The sequence below is a fragment of the Mustela nivalis genome (assembly GCF_964662115.1).
Source record: "Mustela nivalis genome assembly, chromosome: 1".
In the NCBI taxonomy this organism is placed as follows: Eukaryota; Metazoa; Chordata; class Mammalia; order Carnivora; family Mustelidae; genus Mustela; species Mustela nivalis.
The window spans coordinates 202908194-202928461 of record NC_139020.1 but is presented as its reverse complement, the minus strand read 5'-3'; the positions used below and the strand labels follow the sequence as shown (position 1 = coordinate 202928461).

The window sequence follows — 20268 nt, the reverse complement described above, 5'->3', positions numbered from 1 at the left end:
ACTTCCTTCCAGGTCTTAATCTGAGGGGCCAGGGATGGAGTCTCCTATCGGGCTCCCTGTTCAGCAGGGAGAACTGCTTCTCCCTCTGCCCACCCCCCCCCCCATGTGCCGCACTCTCAAATAAACAAACACAGTATTTTTTTTACAAAAGAATTTGCTCGTGGAAAACAGTGCCACCACGAAAACTCCGGTCTAAACTAAAGGTGGACTTACAAACCAGTGCAGAGAGGACCAAAGAGGTAGTAATTTAAAGGGATGATGCTCTCCCTGCACCGTTCACACAAGCCAGAGTTAAGGGCCCTTAAGATACAGACATTAGAAAATATAGAGGAGTAAGAGCATGGCTGTAGGGCAGGAAATCCTGCCAGGCAAGAAAGGCAGACTCGTTGGCTTAAAAAAAAAACAACCCAAAACAACAACAACGACGACAACAACAAAAAAACAGAACAAAAACTATCTTCATGGCAAAAGCGACCCTAAACCAGGTTGAAAGATACAATGGGATAGTAAGAGGTACCGACTTGCTGAGTGGCGCGGCATAAAAGGGATTCAATGAAACGATGGCATCAGGCACTTGGCACAGGGCTTTGTATACAGGTGGCCCTCCATTATGGCTGCTCCAGCCCATGCAACGTCTGCTGATGCTCACCTTAACCCCTGTATGAACCTCAGCTGGACGGCCTCCCGCCTTCCAGGGACCCGGAGCTCACCATCTGCCTCTGTTCTGGGAATACTGCCCAAGCAGCCCCTGCATTCTGAGGAGGGAGGGAGAACTCGGGAAGGAAGCCTGGACAGCCAACGCCCTCACTTCTCTGCAAGTCAGCCGTGAGGGGGTGGCGCCTGCATCAGCCCAGTCTGCAGACGGGGAAACTGAGGCTCAGGACGACTCTGCCCTGCCATCACCCAGCACAGGTCCTCCAGAGACTCAGATTGTCACTTCTTTTTATTGAGTTACAAGTTGAGATGTGCAGGTTCGGTGGTGCCAGCCCCCCTCTCCCTCCCCCCCACTTGGGCAACAAGAGCTCCCAGCGCCAAGAAATGGGGGGTGGGGAGGGTCTCGGGCAATGAGGCGGGGCCCTGAGGGTCCCAGGATCAAGCACGGCTGACACGGAAGACAGAGAGCGGCGTTGAGGGACAGGGGCTTCTGTACAAGGTCATCCTCCACGGGGGTTCCGGCTCCGACCCCAAAACACCGATGGGTCCGGCAGGATGGAAGTGGAGAGCGGTGTACCCACTTGGCTCCCGAGAACGCCATGCCCTACCCAGCCGGCCTGGGGGCCTGGGGGCGTCTCCCTGACCTGACTCCGCCCACCGGAGCGAACAGCCCGCCCAGGTGGTCCGCGCTGCGGACGTGGGGGCGGCCCCTGGCTTCCTCCTGCTGCTCCTTGGCTTACCAAGCGATGCCCCGCCGGCCCAGCGGCTACTTCTTCTCTTCTGGGGGCGCAGGCAGGGGCTCGGGCAGGGCCTTGGGCGAGGGCTCGGGCTCCCAGAGCAGGAATTCGTGGAGCAGCGTGTTGACCGTCTCTGGACACTCCAGCATCACCATGTGGCTGCCTTCATCGATGAGCTTCAGGAAGGCCAGCAACAGGATCTGCGGGCGGGGGCAGGGGTGGGGGCACAGGTTCAGGATGGCAAAGGCAGGCTGCCCTGGTACACCCAAGCCCATCCACACCAGGCCTGCAGTCTTAGGAAGTCTCTCCTGTGGCCTACCCTTCATCCCTCTACTTCCACTCAAAGGCGGAGGTGGAGGATAGCCTGCTGACCTCAGTATTCATTCAACATTTATGACGTGGCTACAGTACATCCAGAGAAGATTTTCTCAATCCCAGCACTACTGACACATAGGGTGGGACGATTCTCTGTGGTGCGGGGTGTCCCGTGTACTGTAGGCTGTTGGGCAGCATTCCTGGCCCGGACCCACCAGATGCCAGTAGCAGTGTCCCACTCCCCCACCCCACAGGGGGACAGCTTACAATGTCTCCAGACATTGCCAAGTATCCCTGGGGAGCAAATTCACTGCTGAGTGAGAATCACCGAGATAGAAAGACCAGGTCTCTCAAGCCAAGTTAAGGTCTCTCGTGCCGGGCTTCTCAACTTTAGCATTACTGACACTTGGGGTGGGAACATTCTTTGCTGTGGAGCCATTCTGTTCGCTACAGGGCACTGAGCAACATCCCTGGCCTCCCCCCACCAGACATCAGAAGCCCCTCCTCCCCACTCATGACAACCCAAAAAAGTCTGTAGACATTTCCAATGTCTCCTGGGACTCAGAATCCCTGCTGGCTAAGAACTGCTGGTGCAGACCTAGTCCCAGTGCTGAGGATCCCAAGACACTTTCTCAGTAGGCTCTGATCTAAAGATCCTCCGCCTGACCTCTCCCAGAATTCCATATGGCATCCCTGGGCACTTATACAAATCCCAACTGGGCAGGGCACCACGGCAGCCCCATGTTCTGGATCGCACTCTCAATCTAACCTCTCCCTTCCCTGGGGCTGGAGCACAAGGCAGAATCCCCCTGGGGTGCGTGTGATGGCTCTGGTGCCAAGGCCCTACCTCGGCCATGCGCTGGTCTTCCTCCACTGGCACAAACTTGTCGTGCATACCGTGAACGAGCAGGACGGGCACAGTGAGCTCAGCATGGTAGACCTCGTCACCTTCAGGCCAGTACTGGCCACTCATCATGGCTCGCAGGACGAAGGATGACACGTTGAACGCATTGCCTTCCTTCAGCAGCTGCTTCTCTTTGGCTCCTTGGCGTGCAAAGCCAGCCCTGGGAGGTGAGGATGCACTCCTGGAGGCCTTGTGCCAGCTTGGCCGCCAGGGGCACCTCCGATGCCCGTCCCGGCAGCAATACAGCCTCCCCTCCCCCCAACTCAGGGAGATGCCAGGGTTCGCTGGGGCCAGGGTGACTCACTTGAGAAAGCTCCAAGCCAGGCAGGGTGACAGACAGTGCAGGACGCACGTGGGCATGTTGAAGATGGAACAGAAGCTGGGTTCCAAGGCTGTGGGGCCCCCGCCATTGATCATGATGACCTTGTGCACCAGGTCTGGGTATTCATGAGCCAGGAACGTGCAGAAGGAGACACTGGGGGTGCATAGGTGGGTAGATGGGTGATGGGGAGGGTTGGAGGGAGTTGGTCAGCAGGATACAGGTAGTGAGGGAGGTAATGCCCTCCCTTCACCCAGAGATAGGTCCTTGAAGGCTAACATTCTTCCCCTGGGGCCCACTGGCACTGGGTGGGAGGGAGGGATGGGGAGAGGGAGGCATCTTGAGTGCCTCTAACCTATAAGACTATGTGTCTGTTGAGAGTGAATTTTTTCCCCTTCAAAACCAGAACTTTCATCAGATCCTTAAAGCAGCCATGCCCCCCAAAGTGGTAAGAATGACTTATTGCCAAGTATTAAGAAAGCATTCTGATTACGCTGCTACTGTTTGGTTTCCCAGAGAAGGTCCCTGTTTCTTGTCCTTCTCCTGTGAGGATCCTCAGTCCCCAGTCTCTGGACACGGCACATCGGCCTGCCTTATGCAGGCTGAGAAGGTACAGCCCAAAGAGCCCTTACAGTCCAGCTCCTCACTCCCTCAAAAGTCGGGTTCATTGGGCCAACGATGGCCTGTGGGCTAGCCATTTGTTTTGGTAAACTGTTTACCATTTTGTAAATTTGTAAGTTATTTAGTAAATAAAGTTTTATTGGAACACAGCCACGCCCATTTGTTTACCATGATGGCTGCTGCTTTGCTTTGACAGTAGAGTTGCAAGAGGCTCCAAAAGAGATGACCATATGTCCTAAGATATTTACTATCTGGCCCATTAAGAAAATGTTTGCAGACCCTAGCTGTAAAGGGGAACAGGATCAAGCAAGAGTCAGTTGGCCTTCACTGTACCAGTGACTCCCTGTGTGCCCTTGGGGAGATTACCTAACCTCTCTGAACTTCCGTCTCCACATCTGCAAAATAGTAACTGGGCTGTCCTCGTAGCATTGTTATGAGGTCACAGGAACTACCGCAAATGGGTACTCATTTAATCAAAGGAAACATTTAGCGTAAACATCCACTTTTGGGGATGTTCTCATATAAACAAACAGGAGCTATGTTACTTTCCAGCCTGGCTTCCTTTCATTCAGAAATATATGGAACGTTTCTTTGTCTTGTCTCATTGCATGGCCCACACCGCTAAAACAGTGGTTCTCAAACTAGCCAGCAGATCAGATCCTGCCTTTCCTCCTGGGTAAAGATGAGTGGTACCACCTGGCAGTGATCAGGCACCCAGGCCCAGTCTTTGATAAGTGGACACTCACCTTGATGCTGGATGGTATCATGCATCACTCCTTTAGTGGGAGTGAATTACAGGAACCTGTGCCCTTGTAAAAAGACTGTATAGGATTCTAATTACCCCTTCCTTGGAAGGGATCTCCAGAGCAACTGATTTTTAATCCACTGAGCCACCCAGGCGCCCCAGAGCAACTGATTTTTGAACTTAAAGACAATGGTTCTCAGCCAGGGATGATTCTGACTGCTAGGGAACCTATTATTTGAAGACACCCTTTTTTTTTTTTTTTTGAAGACACTTGATGGTCATGACCATCACTGGGCCACTGTACCTGTGGCAACCAGCAGGCAGAGGCTAAGGAAGCCTGTTAAACATCCTACAGTGCACATGAAAGCCCCTCGAAGAGAGGAATGACCTGATCCAAATGTCACTAGTGCTGGGACTGTGAAACACCACTTTAAAAGGATAGGGAACAACAGCAGTGGAGGCGGGCATTGCTATCTTGTTATAGTCATAAATGAGAGTCTTCAAGGAGAGAAGTCAGTGTTGGGCAAATGTGTGTCCAGTCCCTGTGACTCTCCCCCACTGCTCCCCGCTAGCCCCACCACAGCACTGGCTCACCCGTATGAATGCCCAATGAGCACGTTTCGCTTCTTGGCATAACGCTTGAAGATGGCACGCATGTCCTCTGCCAGCGCATAGAAGGTGTAGGCTGCGGCCACCTGGGGTGCCGAGCTGGCCCCATGACCGGCCAGATCGGGTGCCACCACCTCATAGCCCAGGCGCACAAAGAAGTCCAGCTGCTCCTTCCAGATGGCCAGGGAGCCGCCCACACCGTGGATGAAGAAGAGCACCACGTCGGCCTGAGCACCTTTGCAGCTCGTGATGCGCTTTTCACAGTCAATGTGGATGGTGCGCTTGGGGCGCCGGGCTCGCCGCCGTCGCCCACCACTGCCACTCCCGGCGCTGCCTGAGCCCGAGCGGCCATCACTGCCTGCTGGGTCGGCCAGCTCCACCTCTAGGGCGGCCGGCGGCTCCCCCGAGCCATTCTGCCCATGCAGGAGGTCAGCTCGAGGTGCCCGGCCCAGGTTCTCCACCAGTAACCGCCCGTTGCGGTAAACGGTAATTCGGCGCTGGCAGCGGACCAAGCCAGATCGGTCTCCCTGGGCAGCATCTGGCGGCAGTGGAGGCGGGTTGGGGACTGGAGCAGGCCCCGCGTGCTTCACACGCAGCACACGGCCAGGCTTGACCTCCACAAAGGTGTAGCCATCACTGGACTCGACGCTCTCCAGCGGCCCCACGGCGTTGGGCGGTGCGCCTAGCAGGCAGCAGAAGATCCCGTCCGTCACCCCAGTCAGCATGGTGTGTCCTGCAAGTGGGGGCACAGCCATCTCAGGGGCTGTCTAAATGGCCAGAGCCAGCCAAGCACCAAGATGTTTTGTCTGTCTAGTCAGTGCCTGCCTGGGGGTTGGCCACCCTCCTGGGCTAGCCTAGGCTGTCCCAGAGAGAAGGACATGGCTACGGCTGACCCCAAGAGGTGTCCATAGGGAAGGTGGTATAATCCAGGGCTGCTTCTTGGAGGGGGGGGGGACATTGTGGCAAATGAGGACCATCCCCCCACCCCTCCACCCCTGCTCACAGCAGCTATGGCTTCCATAACCCATTCATTCATTCATTCATCCATCCATCCACCCATCCATTCAGGCACACATTCTCATTAACTAACTTTTACCAAATGGGCACATTCTGCCTGCCTCTGAAGGCATCTAAAAAGGTGCAGATGCCAATGAACGCCCATCCAGGCCTCTGAACCTGGCTCCTGAAAGGTGAGGCCCTGGGGGAGGGGGTTAGGGACTGAGCTCCAGAAGGCCCTGGCCAGCTCTGCAAGCCCCAGACTGGGTCTGTATTGCAGACGGACAAGCTGAAGCCCAGACAGTCTGTACCCCCATCAGTACCCTAGCTTCCGGAGGTCTGACACACAATCCCCAAAGGTGGAGAGGAGGATGGACAAGGTAAAGCCCTCTGTGGGGGCCTCCGGTCCTCTGTGCTGCTCCCTGGGCCACCCCCTCCGTGTCCATGGCAACTACAGTCAGTTACATAACTCAAGGGGGATACCCGTGCAGCGCACCCCCATTGTCTAGGGCCTAGAGCTGGGACCAACCCCTCCCCCGTCTCCATCCTGGGCGCCGCGGGGATAAGACGCGCTGAAGGCACGGCCTCCGAAGGCCCATACTTGCTGATAGAGGGGAAGCGGGTCGCGCCACCCCACTCCAGTGGAATCCTAACCCCGGATTGCGGAGGGGGATGCAGTTGCGCCACGCCAGGTCCCCTCCCCAGAGCCAGATCCCTGCCTCTCAGGTGCTAGTAAGCCCTACGGCGGGGTCGAAGCCACTACGGCGGGGTCGAAGTCTTCCTAAGAGCCCAAGTACTGGCTTTGTGCACACCCCCTTCCGATGTCGAAGCCCCAGGGACCTCGATGTCCCCCTCCCAGAGCCCACTCCCCGCTCACCTCATCTAGGGCCCTGCAGCCCGGGGCAGGGCGGAGGGGATCCCAGGCGGAGAAGCCAGCGTCCGCCTGCGGCGCCGTTTTACATGGTGGCACGGGGTCGTCCCAGGCGCGTCTTCGCGGGCGGGCTCGGGCCCATGGCGGTCAGCGCGGGGGCATCCCGCGGCCGCCGAGAAAGCCGGCCCTTTAAGTCTCTCCCCAGGGGGAGGGGCCGTATGTCGACGGACGGGCGTATAGACCAATCAGAGCTAGGAAATGACCTGGCCTAGTTAGACTGCCAATCATAGGCGGTAGTTTAGGGATGAAGGCCGTCTCAGAAAACAGCAGCCCCACCCCCTTAAGGAGTTTACCGAGGAGGGAGGGAGGGAGGGATTGGGCCTGGCCCAGGGCCCAGAAGGGGTCCGGAACTGGTGTCTGCGGAATTCCGGGGAGGTAGCCTCCGGAGCCTCTAACTGTGAATAGGATCCCCTCGTCTAGCCCCTGCCTCCGAACAGCTTTGTAACCTCCAAATGGGGCCCCCATGCTCCTCTCTGTACTGACCTTTCCGTTCTAGAGACTCTCAGATCTTTCCAGTTCAGGGTGGGGAAACTGAGGCTCATAAATGGCACAAAGTCACAAAGCAAGATGGGGGCTTCGCGGCAGAGGTGGTATTTAAAACCACGGCTGTGTGATATCAAGTCCTGGAAATTGTTATTCATTAAACCTTTAAACAGACGGCTTAAAGCTATGAGTTATTGCGGGATTGGAGTTTCACAGACAGGCCAGTTTAACCATTGGTCAGTCTAACTGGTGACTCCATGGTCCCAACTGGAGTCGAAGATCCCAGGGTTCAAATCCAGCCTCTGCCCTTTGTTGATATGTGACCTTGGGCAAGCCACTTCTCTGAGACTCCACTCATTTTTCTATGAAATTAATCCTCTCAGGAGTTTGCTCTGCAGGTAAAAACACCCAGAACGGTAAGTGTTCAATACGTTATTGATATTATTATTGTACTGGTTTAGTAGTATAATACTGTACAGGTTTGCTAAGTGTTGGTGCAGGTAGGATGGGCTTCAGAGGACAAGGGGTTAACCATTTCTTGCCCACTCCCATCTCCTGGAATTTGCTGCCAGAGCTGGATTAGGTCCTTCCTCCCACTCTTGCCCACTCAGGGTGCTCCTGGGAGACTACAGTCGATTCATGCAGTAAACAGTTCCCTTCCCTGATCCTGGACCCCCCCCCCCCCCCCGCCTTCAAGCTCGGAGATTCTGGGGTGCCCACAGGGACTCAGCCAGCAGCCTGGCCCTTGAGGAACCGTTGGGCTTTGGGGAGAGTCTGGGGAGAATCATATGGGGACGTGGTTGGGCCAAAGGGAGGGATGGGGCTGGGGGAGAGGAAAATATCCGTATCCAAAGATGTTCAGAGTTAATGGGGGGGGGGTGGAGATGAATAGAACATCAGGCATAGGTGGGTGTGGCTGAAATTTAGAGGGTGTGTGTGTGTGTGTGTGTGTGTGTGTGTTTGGAGGGCTTCATTTGCTTGCCAGAGGAGCTGAATATTTTCCCTGGGGGCAACGAGCACCATAGAGGCTGTGAGAGAAGGGAAGAGGGTCATATCTAAGTATAGAAAATTTTTTCTTGGATCAGAATGGAGGTACCACCACGGACAAGCTTAAAACACATGAGTTTCAGATTGAGAAACTGAATCCCCGAGAGGAGCAGGGACCACCCCAAGGACATCCAGGCAACTCCAACTTAGGTCTCCTGGGCTCCCCGCCAAAGAAGAGAGACTTGGCTGGGCCCAGAGAAAAGCTGCCAGCCAGCTGTGTGCCATCTGCCCGCCTCCTGCTGGGGGAAGGATGATGGACCCAGCCGTTTCCTGAGGCTGCCACCAGCTGCGCCACGGCAACCACCGGGCACCCTCTGCCGGTTGACAAGAGAAGGAACCACAGCTCCCAGCGGACCCGGGGACACAACGTCTTGTACGCAGGCGCATGCCAAAGAGGCGCCGTTCGCCTGCCACCTGCTGGTCCATATGAGGAACTACACTCCCTTGCCCGTAAGGACGCTCTCGCGGAGGAGACGCAGGCGCAGAAATACTATTCCAGGACACCCGGAGGCCACGCGGCCTCCGCGGTAGGAGAAACTACATTTCCCAGAAGTTTTCGTACCGCGGCTGCAGAGCCTATTCGCTTTGGAATAGCCGGCGTGGGGACGTCGCGACCGGCCGCTGGACATGGCTTTCTTGGTCGGATCCGTAGGTCGCCAGTTGGGTCGCGTCAGGTGAGTCCTCACGGGGACCCTTACCCAAATCTGGAAATAAGGGCGGTGTCGGGGGCTGGTGTCAGCTCTTTGGTGACAACACGACTTGCCAACGGCTTGCGCTTTGATGGAGCGCTTCTTGCAACCAGGCTGCGGCCCGGCCCGGATAGGGGAGCCGAGGCTCAGAGTGGTTGAGCGTCACGCCGAAGTCACAGAGCGCCCCCTCTGACCTTCCTCGCCATCTCTTTCCCTCCCGCAGGTGGCTGCAGCCCCGCGCCTGGCTGGGGCTCCCCGATGCCTGGGGACTTCTCGCCACACAGCAGAACAGAGGAAAGGCGCGTGGAAATGAGTATCAGCCTAGCAACATCAAACGCAAACACAAACACGGCTGGATCCGGCGCCTGAGCACACCGGCCGGCGTCCAGGTCATCCTTCGCCGCATGCACAAAGGCCGCAAGTCGCTGAGCCATTGAGGAGCGCTAAACTGCCGGCAGGACCCCCCATTAGAGCGTTTCTCTGACCTGGGACCTCTCCTGCTATTGTTTTTATGGGGAGCCGGGACAACTCAGACATAAACCCTCCTCAAATTGTGGAATCGGCCCCCGGAGGGGGGGCAAGTCTGCGGTTGGACTGAGAGTGGGAGTAGGACGTCAGACCTCGCCCAGTCCCTTTCTACGCTATTGAATTAGGAAGAATTTCGAACATACAATAGTCCACAGTGAACCCTGTGTACTCAGTACACAGCTTTAACCACCAATTACCCACAACTCACCTGACCCCTCCTGTGTTATTTGGGAGCAAATCTAGGGCACTGGGTTATTTCTTATTTCAGAATGCATCTCTCCAAGAAAAGGGCTCTTTAAAACCTAATCACAGAACTTTTCACACCTAAAAAGTGGTTAACAGTTCCATAGTATTGTCTAATAAATGTCCAAATTTATATTTGTCTTATATATGTCATCATTTTTCACAGGTCTGGAAAGGTTTCTGGGGAGTTAGGGCTTGAATCCTCAACCCCTAGGATGGGTTTGTGGGAATGGGCTGTGTGACCTTGAGCAAGGCCTTAGCCCTTTGAGGCTCATTTGACTCCTATGAAACGAGGTGCTTATTTCTCCTTTGCTGCATTGTTGGAATAATAGTACTCAGTAGCTTCCCTTAGTACTACTGAGTATTTCTGTGTACTGGGTGCCAAGTCCTTGTCTGGTGGGCAGGGTAAGGGCACTTGATTTGTACCCAGGCAGTCTGGAGACAGCAGAGTCAGGACTGAGAGGAGGATCTAAGGGCTGTGGGAGCCCGGAGAAGTTTCGCCTGGCTTGGACTTGGGAAGAATGTGGTCAGAAAAGTCTTCCTGAAAGATGGAGCAGGGCCTGGGAGGGCCCAAAGGGAGAAAGGATTATACTCAGAGGTCAGGATAAAAGGTGGATAAGAGAGGCAGGAGGGTATCAAAATTCTGGGCCAAAGGGATGGGACTGGATCCTTAGGGGACTGGCGAGCGACGGGGGCATATGAACAAGAGAATCTGAAGATAGGAAGCAGCAAGTGCAGAGCCGTTTAGATATGCCGAAACCTAAGGTTAGGACCCTGGAGAGGATGCTGGGGGTGTTACGGCAGGTCCCTCTCCGGGGATGCTGTAGAAACTCCACGAGACACCATATTAAAAAGTGAAGGAAGCAGTAGAAAAAAAAAGGGACCCGCGGAACCTCCCGGAGTTGTGGACTACAAATCCCAAGAGGCGTCGAGGGCACGGCCTCCGCCCACTTCCGGATTTTGCTGCCTTTGCTTCCAATTCCCGGGCGGGGTTTTGCTTCATCAACCGAACTTGACCACGAAAGGAGGAGGTGTGTTGGCCAATGGACGCGTGACTTAGCCAGGTCCGGCCAATGGGAGCGCACAGAGGCCCCTACTCTAGGGGCGGGGCTAGAGGGCAGGCCAATGAGCAGGGGGCGGCGGCGCCATCAGTGTGGGCTGTGCCGTGGTTGGAAGTTACTGTGCGGCGGCGGCGGCTAAGAAGGCGGCTGTGGTGGCGGCGGCGGCGGCTGAGGCGGTAGCTGAGGCAGCGACGGAGGAGACAGAAGATGGTGAGAGAGGCTGCCGGGCCCGTACTCCCCCTCCGTTCGACAAAATGGCGCCGCGGGCCCACCCACCTCTAGTAATCCCTGAAGCCCCTCATCTCCCTGCCCGGCCCCCTCAGGCCCCGCCCCGCCTCTCGCTCTGCCCTATAACCTTCAACCTCGGGACCCTGCTGTGAGCTTCCTGCTGACCCCGCCCCGGCTCTTTCTCTCCGACCCCTGACCCTATCTAGGCGTCCAGGCCCTGACAACCCATTCATTTCCGGGTCGCTGCTCCCCCGGAAATGGGCGGGGGCGGGGGTGGGGTCCCCCGAGACCCCCCATTTCAGGCCTTGTTCTCGGTTTGTCCGGCCTGGGTCTCTCCAGTTCAGGACGGTTTGGGAGCGCGTCTTGGGCGTTGGGGCGGGGGAGGGGGCTTGACATCGTGACATGTGGGGCTTTGTCGCCAAAGGAAGTGCGACATCACAGACTACCCCGGTCCCCCAGAGCCCTGATCCCACCCCCAGCATTTTGGCCCCGACCGGCCCTAGAACATAGCAACTTTATCTCTTCTGTCCCCGGCCCCCTTCCATGTTAAATGAAGGTGCCAACAGTCCAGACCTGATAGGGTAGTGGCAAATCAGAGAGCTGATGTCATGAAGGGCTTAGGACAGTGAACGCTCAACAGATGAACTGGGTGACTTGGGGCTGGTGGCATCTTTTCCCAGCTGGTTTCTCAGCTTTAAGTGGGAATAATGCCAACTGGTTGGGCCATTTGCTCATCCTGGGATTTGACTATAATGGTTCTTTGGGGTTCTCTCCCGGACCCTGTAAAGTGGGATGGTGACTTGGCATCAGAATTGTGCTCCAGCACCCCCCCATCCCCCACTATTTGGCCTGACCAGAACTGATGGTCAGGATGGAAGAACCAGAACTGATGGAAGCTTTTGTCAGGGCATGTCAAAACCCCATTGTCGCCGGACCCAGGGTCCCAGCCCACCACAGCCCATAGCTCATGAGATGTGGTGGGGGATAGGCAAAAGAAGAAGGAGATGAGAAAGTGGGTTCTTAGCATGTGGGTCCCTAAGCCTGGGTGTTGTCTTTGATTCATCGCTGCATTCTCATCCTCCATGTCTTGTCCATGAGAAGTTCTGATGCCTCTAGAACACGTGGTGAATTCATCTGCATTCGCCCACCTTGGTCCAGGCACTGCTCGCTCCTGCCTGAATGCCTGCCCCAGCCACCTCCCTGGTCTCCTTACCTCCCTCCTGCCCTGCTGGCAGTCTGTAATTCACCAGAGGGAGCTTGTAATTTAAAGTGTAAATCTCATTAGACCACTTTCTAGCATATGAGATACTCTAGGGGCTTTTTGTAACCCAGTGAAACCCCACCTTCTCCATCAGCCCCCATGGCCCCCGTCCACCTCTGTGACCTCATCTCTACCCTCTTCACTCCTCCCTCTGCAAGCTTCAGCCATACTGGCCTTGTTTTCATGCCCTCACACTCTTAAGTCCCTTCCACCCAGGGCCTTTGCACCTGCTGCTCCTTCTGCCTGGAATGTTCTTCCTGTGAACATCATCTCCTCAGAAGAGCCCTTCCTGACTTCAGGAGGGCCTTTGTGTCTCCTCTCTTGGCACACCCTATCTTTTCATCTGCCATTGGATGGATCACTTGTGGGCTGTCTCTGCAGGGATGGCATACACTTGTTCAGTGATTGTTTGCTGAGGCAGTGGACAGCTTCTGGGCCCAGCTGTGGCTAGGATTTGTCTGGCTGGAGGGAGGATTTCTCCCCTGTGACTCAGGCCTTGTTTTCCTGCTTAGCTGACAGGAAGTACTGGTCATACCATCTTCATTCATTTATCAGCACAAATGCATTGATGCTAATAGCTTGCCTTCCAGGGAGCTCTGTGAGAAGCTTCTTCGAGGCTAGGAGGTCTCTTCCCCCCAGGTCACACAGCCAGTGAGGGGCCCAGCCAGGATTGAGAGCAGGTGTGGGTCATCCGCACGTTTCACCGCTCTGCCGCCTGGATCCATGTGAGCCCTGCCAGGGGTCCAGGATTGACCCAGCCCTGCCCTGCCCTCTGCACCCCGGGAGGAGCCAGTCCAGCAAGGGAGGTGGACGTGTAAATAGATGACCTCGCTGGGGTGTGAGCTTGGCTCCGGCAGAGGTCTCCAAGGTGTGGAGAGAGGAAAGGGGCCGAGGGTGGTTTTGAGCTACATGGAGAGGTTGGTGGCTTTTTCCCACAGGAGAAGGACAGGCATTCTGGGAGGATGGCCCAGCACCAGCTGGGACGGACGGGGTTTGTGGCAGGAGGGTAGCATGAGCCAAGTCGAGCCGGGTCTTTGGCGGGACAGGAGTCCCTCCTCACCCTTCACGTCTCTGTGTCTGCATCACCACCTCTGGGCAGCTTTTCCTGATCCTCCCAATCAGCCACGTCTTTCCCCAGGGCTGTCCTGGGTCTCACCCTGTCTTCAGAGTCCCTCTGCATTCCCTGCACAGCTCTTGGACGCACACCTGTGTCTTTGTGTACGGGGTGCTTCCTGGGGCCAAGAGCAGCTCCACTGTGGCTTACCCCAGGGCCCTGGTGCTGGGCCCATGACATAGTAGGAGTCTGAGGAAAGCCAGCTGGGTGGGTGAAGTTGGCCGCATAGTCAGGTGCAGTTGGGGTAGGGGTCCTGGGTTGGAGGAGGCACGTTGGAGGGGCTTTGAGCTGGCTCCAGGGCAGATATAGAGCACCCAGATGTGATGGCCGCTTCCTGGGTGGAAGTGGGACGTTCCAGGTTCCCTTGCTGGTCCATACGGCCAAGGTCTTGCTAGGGCCTGGTAGAGGAAGGGCTGGGCCCTGCAGTGTTGAGGACACCTGTTCCTACTTGTCCTAGAGGGTGGTAGGGCAGCACCTGAAGGGCTGCTTCCCTGAGGTTGCTTAGCTTGGGCTCAGGTATGGGTCTCCCAAAGCAGCATTACTCTAGCCTGCAGGGGCTCTGAGCCCTTGGTTTTCAGGCAGGGAAGCTTAGGCACTGGCATGGCATGTAGCATAAAGAGCTTGGCCTCTGAGGTTGGGTGAACTTGGGTTCAGTCTGCTTCCTTGTTTTCTTGTTGGGGCTGGGTGATCTCAGACAAGTACCATGTGACCCTTCTGCCTCAACTTCCTCATCTTTAGTATGAGGTGACTCCAGCCCCTGGCGGGCCATGTGGGGAACCCCTGCCCAGCTGCCCCACTCCAGACCTGATGACAGCATTGCCCTCTTCTTCTGGTGAGGAGTCACTCCTTACCCCAAGTTCGCAGCCCTTATCCCTCCCTGAGCATTTCTCTGGCTCTCCTGCCTCAGTTTCCTAAGGTGGACATGGCTCTCATTGGCCTCTCTTGCCCCCATCTTATGGCTGAGAGTCACCTCAGATGCCCCATAGTCGGAGCCTTTCCCCTCCAGAAACCTCTCCCTTTCTTGCCCAGCTCATACCAGACTGTCAGAGGAAAAAGGACTTCCAACGAGTTAGGGCTGTGAGGGGTCTGTTGCTGGCTCCCCGCAGCCGCATGGGCCTGAAAATCGGGCCCTCCCCGTGAGAGGCCTGGCTCCGCACCAGGCAAAGTTCTTCCTTCGCAGGGCAGCCTCTGCGTCAGGGAGCCCCAGGAGCAGCCCCTGAGCGGACCTCTGTTCACAGACCTGTTTGCTTTGGTCCACCCAGCATTTTCTAAAAATTCCAGCCAACTTGAAACACCTCTCAATGGCGTGTGAAGACTTGGATTTCTGAGTTTTCTTTTTCTTTTTTTTAAAGATTTTATTTATTTATTTGACAGAGAGAAATGACAAGTAGATGGAGAGGCAGGCAGAGAGAGAGAGAGAGAGAGAGAGAGAGGGAAGCAGGCTCCCTGCTGAGCAGAGAGCCCAATGTCGGACTCGATCCCAGGACCCTGAGATCATGACCTGAGCCGAAGGCAGCAGCTTAACCCACTGAGCCACCCAGGCGCCCCCTGAGTTTTCTTTGAACTTGGGAGCGCAGTTGCCCCTGGCCTCTGGTTTCTATAGAGTTGCAGCCTGTGTCCTGACCACCCTCTCTCCTTCACCCAGGCCCCTGCTCGCTCACCCCTGTTTCTTGTCACTCTGGCTCACAGGGTTTTTTGGGGTAGATGAGTCTTCCCCATGCCAGGTCTCTCTCAGGGCGGATAAATGGAAGCGAGACCAGGAGTTTAATACTCAGCAAGCATAGAGGGCGGGTCTGGGCCCGGGTCTGACTTCCCTCCCTGCTGCTTGTTCCTGACTTTAACCAAATGGCCTGTCCTCACTGAGCCTCATTTGAGAACACTCACTTCTCCCAGGGCTAGTGACTCTTTCCTGGTCATCCCAGTGGGCACATCAGGTAGCCAGCTTACAGGTACATTCTGGAAAACTTAAACAGAAGAACACAAAGATGGAAACTGGACGTCACAGGGAGGCCCAGTCTCCCAGGAACTCCAGGGCCGACCAAGCCTACTGCCAGGTCTCACTTACCATCTTCCCTGTCTTCTAGGCAGATTTTTTGAAAGGACTGCCTGTCTACAACAAAAGCAATTTTAGTCGATTTCACGCGGACTCTGTGTGCAAAGCTTCGGTGAGTGTGTGCCCCGGGTACTGGACGTGGTCGGGGAGCTGCCAGGGGGAAGGGGGTGATGTGTACGCCCCATTGGGGTCTCACCAGGAACAGAGGCTGGTCTTCGCATGCTGTTCTGCCTTCCTTGCAGGGTGTGTGCCCAGGTGAGGGGTGAGGGGGGCCCCCGTTAGCCTACTGGCTCTCCTCACCCATGTCTTCCCAACTCTCTTGCAGAACCGACGTCCCTCAGTCTACCTGCCCACGCGGGAGTACCCATCTGAACAGAGTAAGTGGCCTCTGTCAGTCTGTCTCAACCTGGCTGCTGAGGGGAAGGGCCGCAGGGCAGTGCAGGTGGTGAGCCGTGGGGTAGTGGGAAGCCCACATGCTGGCATCCACATCCAGCCCCAGGGGGGTCCGCAGTAGCCCTCAGCTGCTGCTCACCAGCCCTCTCCCCTTTGTCTCCCATTAAGTTTGGGTGTCCCCTGCCAGCACTGTGTCACAGACCTTGAGACGACTGTACTGTGGGAGGGGATCCTGCCCAGCCTCGGGTATGCAGCTCAGGGAGGTTGGCGCATCCGGGGTGGGGGGTCTGCCAAGAAAGGTGCAGAGCCTGCCGAGCAGGAGGACCCCAGCATTATGTAGCTTTGGTTTTTTATTTGAATGGTGACGGAGAACCTACATGGACCCTGCATGGCGGGTTCAGTGGTCACTGGGGCACAGCTGTAGAGATCTGTGTTCCTGGTCTGCCTGGACCGTGTGCTGGTGCTCATTCACCCACTGGGGCTGAAGCTTTGTTCTCTCCCAAGAAAGCAGGGGCCCAGGTGGAGCAGCTGGCTTGGGCCCCTGGTAGTAGCTGTGTACTTGGGAGCAGAAACACTAGGCTTCCCAAATCCTCTGTGCTGGGGTGCAGACTTGGAGCCGCAGCCAGGGCACGCAGGGCAGAGTTGGGCAGGAGACCAGGGAGGGATGAGAACCTGTCCTGAGAGGGGCAGTGCAGGCCTGGGTGGGGGCTGGGTCACCTGAGGCCTCTGCCTGCAACTTCCTCTGCCTTTTCTCCTCAGTCATTGTGACAGAAAAGACAAACATCCTTTTGCGCTATTTACATCAGCAATGGGACAAAAAGGTAAGCATGTGGGGTCAGGTGCTAGAACTTGTGGGGACTGTGGTGACCAGCAGGGGGGCGCTGAGTGGGGGAAGGACACAGGTGACTGGAAGACCAGGTGTTTGATGGCAGCATTGGACTTGGCCAGGTCCCAGGGGAGGGAAGAGTGTTTCAGAGGAGTGCGTGGCTGAGCAGAGGCTGTGGGATTCTGGGGCTCAGGGACAGACCAGGGCTTGTCCGGCGGCACTGGGGCCTGGAGAGCACTGACGCTTGGCTGCCCACAGCCTGCCATGCGGCCTTGGTGGCGGGTGGACCTGCGCATTGTTACCTAGAGTCTTTGTTCAGTGCTGGAACGTCCACATGGTGACAGTTTTAGGGGATACAGATGGGGGTAGAGGCAGTGAGAAGCCGTACCCCCATCCCCTCTCTGAGGCTGCCTTTCTGACACAGGACATTTTTTCATTGTGTTTCTTTTTTCTTTTTTAAAGATTTTACGTATTTATGTGAGAGAGAGGGAATGTGAGAGACAGCATGAGCGGGGCAGGGGCAGAGGAATAAGGAGAAGCAGGCTCCCTGCTGAGCAGAGAGTTGGGTGCTGGCCTCGATCCCAGGACCCTGAGATCATGACCTGAGCCGAAGGCAGATGCTTAACCGACTGAGCCAGCCAGGGGCCCCCATTTTTTCTTTTTCTTGAATGGAGATGTGTGTATGTTCCGCATCATAGTCACTTTGGGGGTTTTTTGCCTAACATTGAACGTCAGATGGTGACCTGCTTTGGGCGGCTGAGCCTTCCTTGTCCTCCTGCCCCACCCCCACAGACCTTGCTTCCCACTGGTGGGGGGAGGGGGGCAGTTTCCAACACAGGCTCTTCTTTGGCAATGCACGTTCCCCCTGGGTGGCTCCTGAGTGCTTTTTACCACCCGCCCCCAGCCCCAGCAGGGAAGCTTTCTTCTCCAGGCATTTTGGATGGTGTGTGGGTCGTTGCCAGCAGTGGGGACTCCTCATGGTGCCCAGGAAATGCCTGGCAGTCCCAGACCAGCGGCCTCAAAGACTGTGGCTGAGCCCAGGAGGTGTGGCTAGCAGGGGGGCCCCAGGTTGACTGCCCCACTCCAGGCCCAGCAACAGGATTTCAGGGGCTCACCCAAGTGAAGACTGACAGCCCCTCTCCTTCTCCTTCCTCACAGAACGCCGCCAAGAAGAGAGACCAGGAGCAAGTGGACCTTGAGGGTGAGAGCTCGGCGCCCCCCCGCAAGGTCGCACGGACCGACAGCCCGGACATGCACGAGGACACTTAAGACTCTCACTCCCCCACAGGCGCCTCCTGTCTTGTCTGCTCCTCGCCCGCCCGCCTTGTGTAAGCGCCCCGACCCTGCCCCCACCGCCCACCGACACCCTACCATCCACACCACTTCCAGCCTCACAGGAGCCGATGTATTTATTTTCCTCGAGTTTTTATTTATGCTGTAAAATGTACCGAGCGATGGGAAAAGGGGACGTCAGACCCAGTAGTGTGATGTTGGTAGATGCTTTTTAAAAAACATTGTTATTCACAACCCCACCCCCCGCCAGATTCCCCTTTCTGCCCCCAACCCCCTCCACCCCAATTTTCCTCCGGAAAAACCAGAGCGTGTCTGCACGGGGCTAGAGCCGGGGCCCTGCTGTAGCCTGGCAGCATGGGTGGGAGCCCTTCTCCCCGCTCCTACTGTCCAGTCCGGGCCTTGAAGACTCGGCTGGGACCTATTCCATGCCCAGGCTTTGCTCTGAAATGTGTGCCAGGGGGAGAAGTCGGCATTTCCGGATCTTTCTCTTAAGTCATTTTATCATGGACTAGTGCGCGCTCCGTGTCACCCCAATAAAAGGATCTTTCCTACTCGACCTCGAGTCTTTGCTCCGTGTGCCTCAGCCCCAGAGGACGGAGCTACTGAGAGTCGTCTTGTCATCACCAAGAGGAGCCAAGAAGGGCCCCCCACGTGCCAGGGCCCTGCGACCCACTGGATTCTCTCCTGGGCTTGCTGTGGCCACCTCACTCAGAGCCAAGACCTGCCCGGACCCACCCCCATGCCTCACCTGTCAAGGTGTCCCGGAGGACCAGGACACCCCTGAGAGATGGTCCATGTCGCCAAGGACATAGCTGTGGTCAACCCCACGCCCTGGATGCCTTGGGTCAGGGTGGCATGCCCACCAGCCCCCGTGGAGACAGCCCAGGTGGCCCGGCCTCAAGTGCCCCTGGTTCAGAGACAGGCACGTGGAGCTGCAAGGAACACCCGGCCCAGGGGCTGTTGGTCAGCGAGTTACACAGCCACTTGTGGGCTGTCAGTTAGTCTGGGTTTGGGCCCGAGTTTGGAGACGTAGGGGGCATTCAGGCTCCAGGCAGAAGGTTTGCGCCTTCAGACACTGGCCTGGAGTCAGGGGGAACACTGCTCCCCACCCCCGTGCCAGCCCCAAGTGGGGACCTTGGTTTGGGAGCCGAGTGCTGTGGCTTTGGGGGATCTAGGGAAGTTGGGCCATAGAGCTGGAAGGAACACCAGGCCTTAAAGGGTGCCAACCCCAGATTATCACTGTGGAGCTCCCTGCCTGAGCAAGACTGCACTGGCCTGGGCCACTCAGCACCGCCCAGGGTGGAAAGTTCTGTCATTCACCACCTAACTGTGCTGTGGGGCCAAGGGGCTTTTCCTCCCAGCTGTGGGTGGCAACATCTGTCTTGAGTCCCTGTGGTCACAAGGCAGATGCTCACGAAATACACGCTGACCTCATGGTGCTGTGGTGGGCCGAGTCCCCAGAGGCTCTCAGACACCTTGGAATCCTCAGTCCCAGAGGCTGGTCTGCCCCTCAGCAGGCATGTGATGTTGCTGATGATTAGTCAGTACAGTCAGCTTCAAAGGCCGCAGGATAGTGGGAGCAGGGAGCAGGTGGCACCCCTGCCCTCGTCTCTCTGGCCCTGGTCTCCCCTTGAGGGACTGAGTTTATCTGTCAGGGACATCCATGGCTCAGGCAGGGGTCCCATGGCCAGGGCCCACTGAGGTCTCCTGAGAGCCAGCCTCTGCCCACCTCTCCTGCCTTTAGGCCTGCCCCCTTATTCCTCTGCTCCTTCAGACACCAAACTCAGCCTTCCCACACCTCTGTGCCTTTGCACAGGCTGCTCTCCTGCCTCCAGTGAACCCTGGTTTCTCTTTCATAGCCCTCCGAAGTGCCCCTTCCTCGCACTGGCTCCCCTGGGCTCCTGCAGCCACGGGGCTGGGCCTATCAGCTTCTGAACCTTTGGCTGTGGATGTGCTTGGGTGGGGGAGGGGTTGCGTCCCACTCCTGACCACACAACAAGGAGTCCCAGCGGAATCCCAGCAACTCGGGTCTGATAGCGGTCCCACGGTGGGGCATCCCAGCCACTCCCCAGTGTCACCCCTGAAAGTGCCATCCCCTCAACATCCAGACTCCAGTGCCAGGTGCCTTCTGATTTTCATACCCCAAGTTTTTTCCACCGCGTGTGATTCTTCAGATGGCAGCCTGGGCGGGGTGGGGGGGGACAGTTGTGCCAGAAAG

The 20268-nt window shown here is 56.7% G+C and overlaps 3 protein-coding genes across 4 annotated transcripts; 2 read left to right on the top strand and 1 right to left on the bottom strand.

Annotated features, from left to right (window-relative positions):
- Window positions 1–925: 925 nt before the first annotated feature.
- Window positions 926–6996, bottom strand: ABHD8 (abhydrolase domain containing 8). 2 transcript variants are annotated; one of them, XM_082709995.1, is made up of 5 exons: window positions 6778–6996; window positions 4890–5637; window positions 2915–3085; window positions 2554–2770; window positions 926–1591 (listed from the first exon to the last, which is right to left on the bottom strand). In XM_082709995.1, the coding sequence occupies exons 2-5, from the start codon at window positions 5627–5629 to the stop codon at window positions 1421–1423; spliced, it is 1299 nt and encodes a 432-aa protein (XP_082566121.1). In that variant the 5' UTR covers window positions 5630–5637; window positions 6778–6996; the 3' UTR covers window positions 926–1420. The 2 variants fall into 2 exon arrangements, with proteins under 2 accessions (XP_082566121.1, XP_082566122.1); XM_082709996.1 differs by having other exon boundaries at window positions 2604–2770; window positions 6778–6986.
- Window positions 6997–8739: 1743 nt separating this feature from the next.
- MRPL34 (mitochondrial ribosomal protein L34) lies at window positions 8740–9954 on the top strand. Its single transcript, XM_082711143.1, has 2 exons — window positions 8740–9035; window positions 9274–9954. Exons 1-2 carry the CDS (start codon window positions 8989–8991, stop codon window positions 9485–9487), a joined length of 261 nt encoding a protein of 86 aa, XP_082567269.1. The 5' UTR covers window positions 8740–8988; the 3' UTR covers window positions 9488–9954.
- A 996-nt stretch (window positions 9955–10950) lies between these two features.
- Window positions 10951–18606, top strand: DDA1 (DET1 and DDB1 associated 1). The gene is made up of 5 exons (XM_082711137.1): window positions 10951–11092; window positions 15570–15650; window positions 15864–15915; window positions 16691–16752; window positions 17916–18606. Exons 1-5 carry the CDS (start codon window positions 11090–11092, stop codon window positions 18024–18026), a joined length of 309 nt encoding a protein of 102 aa, XP_082567263.1. The 5' UTR covers window positions 10951–11089; the 3' UTR covers window positions 18027–18606.
- The last annotated feature ends 1662 nt before the right edge of the window (window positions 18607–20268 follow it).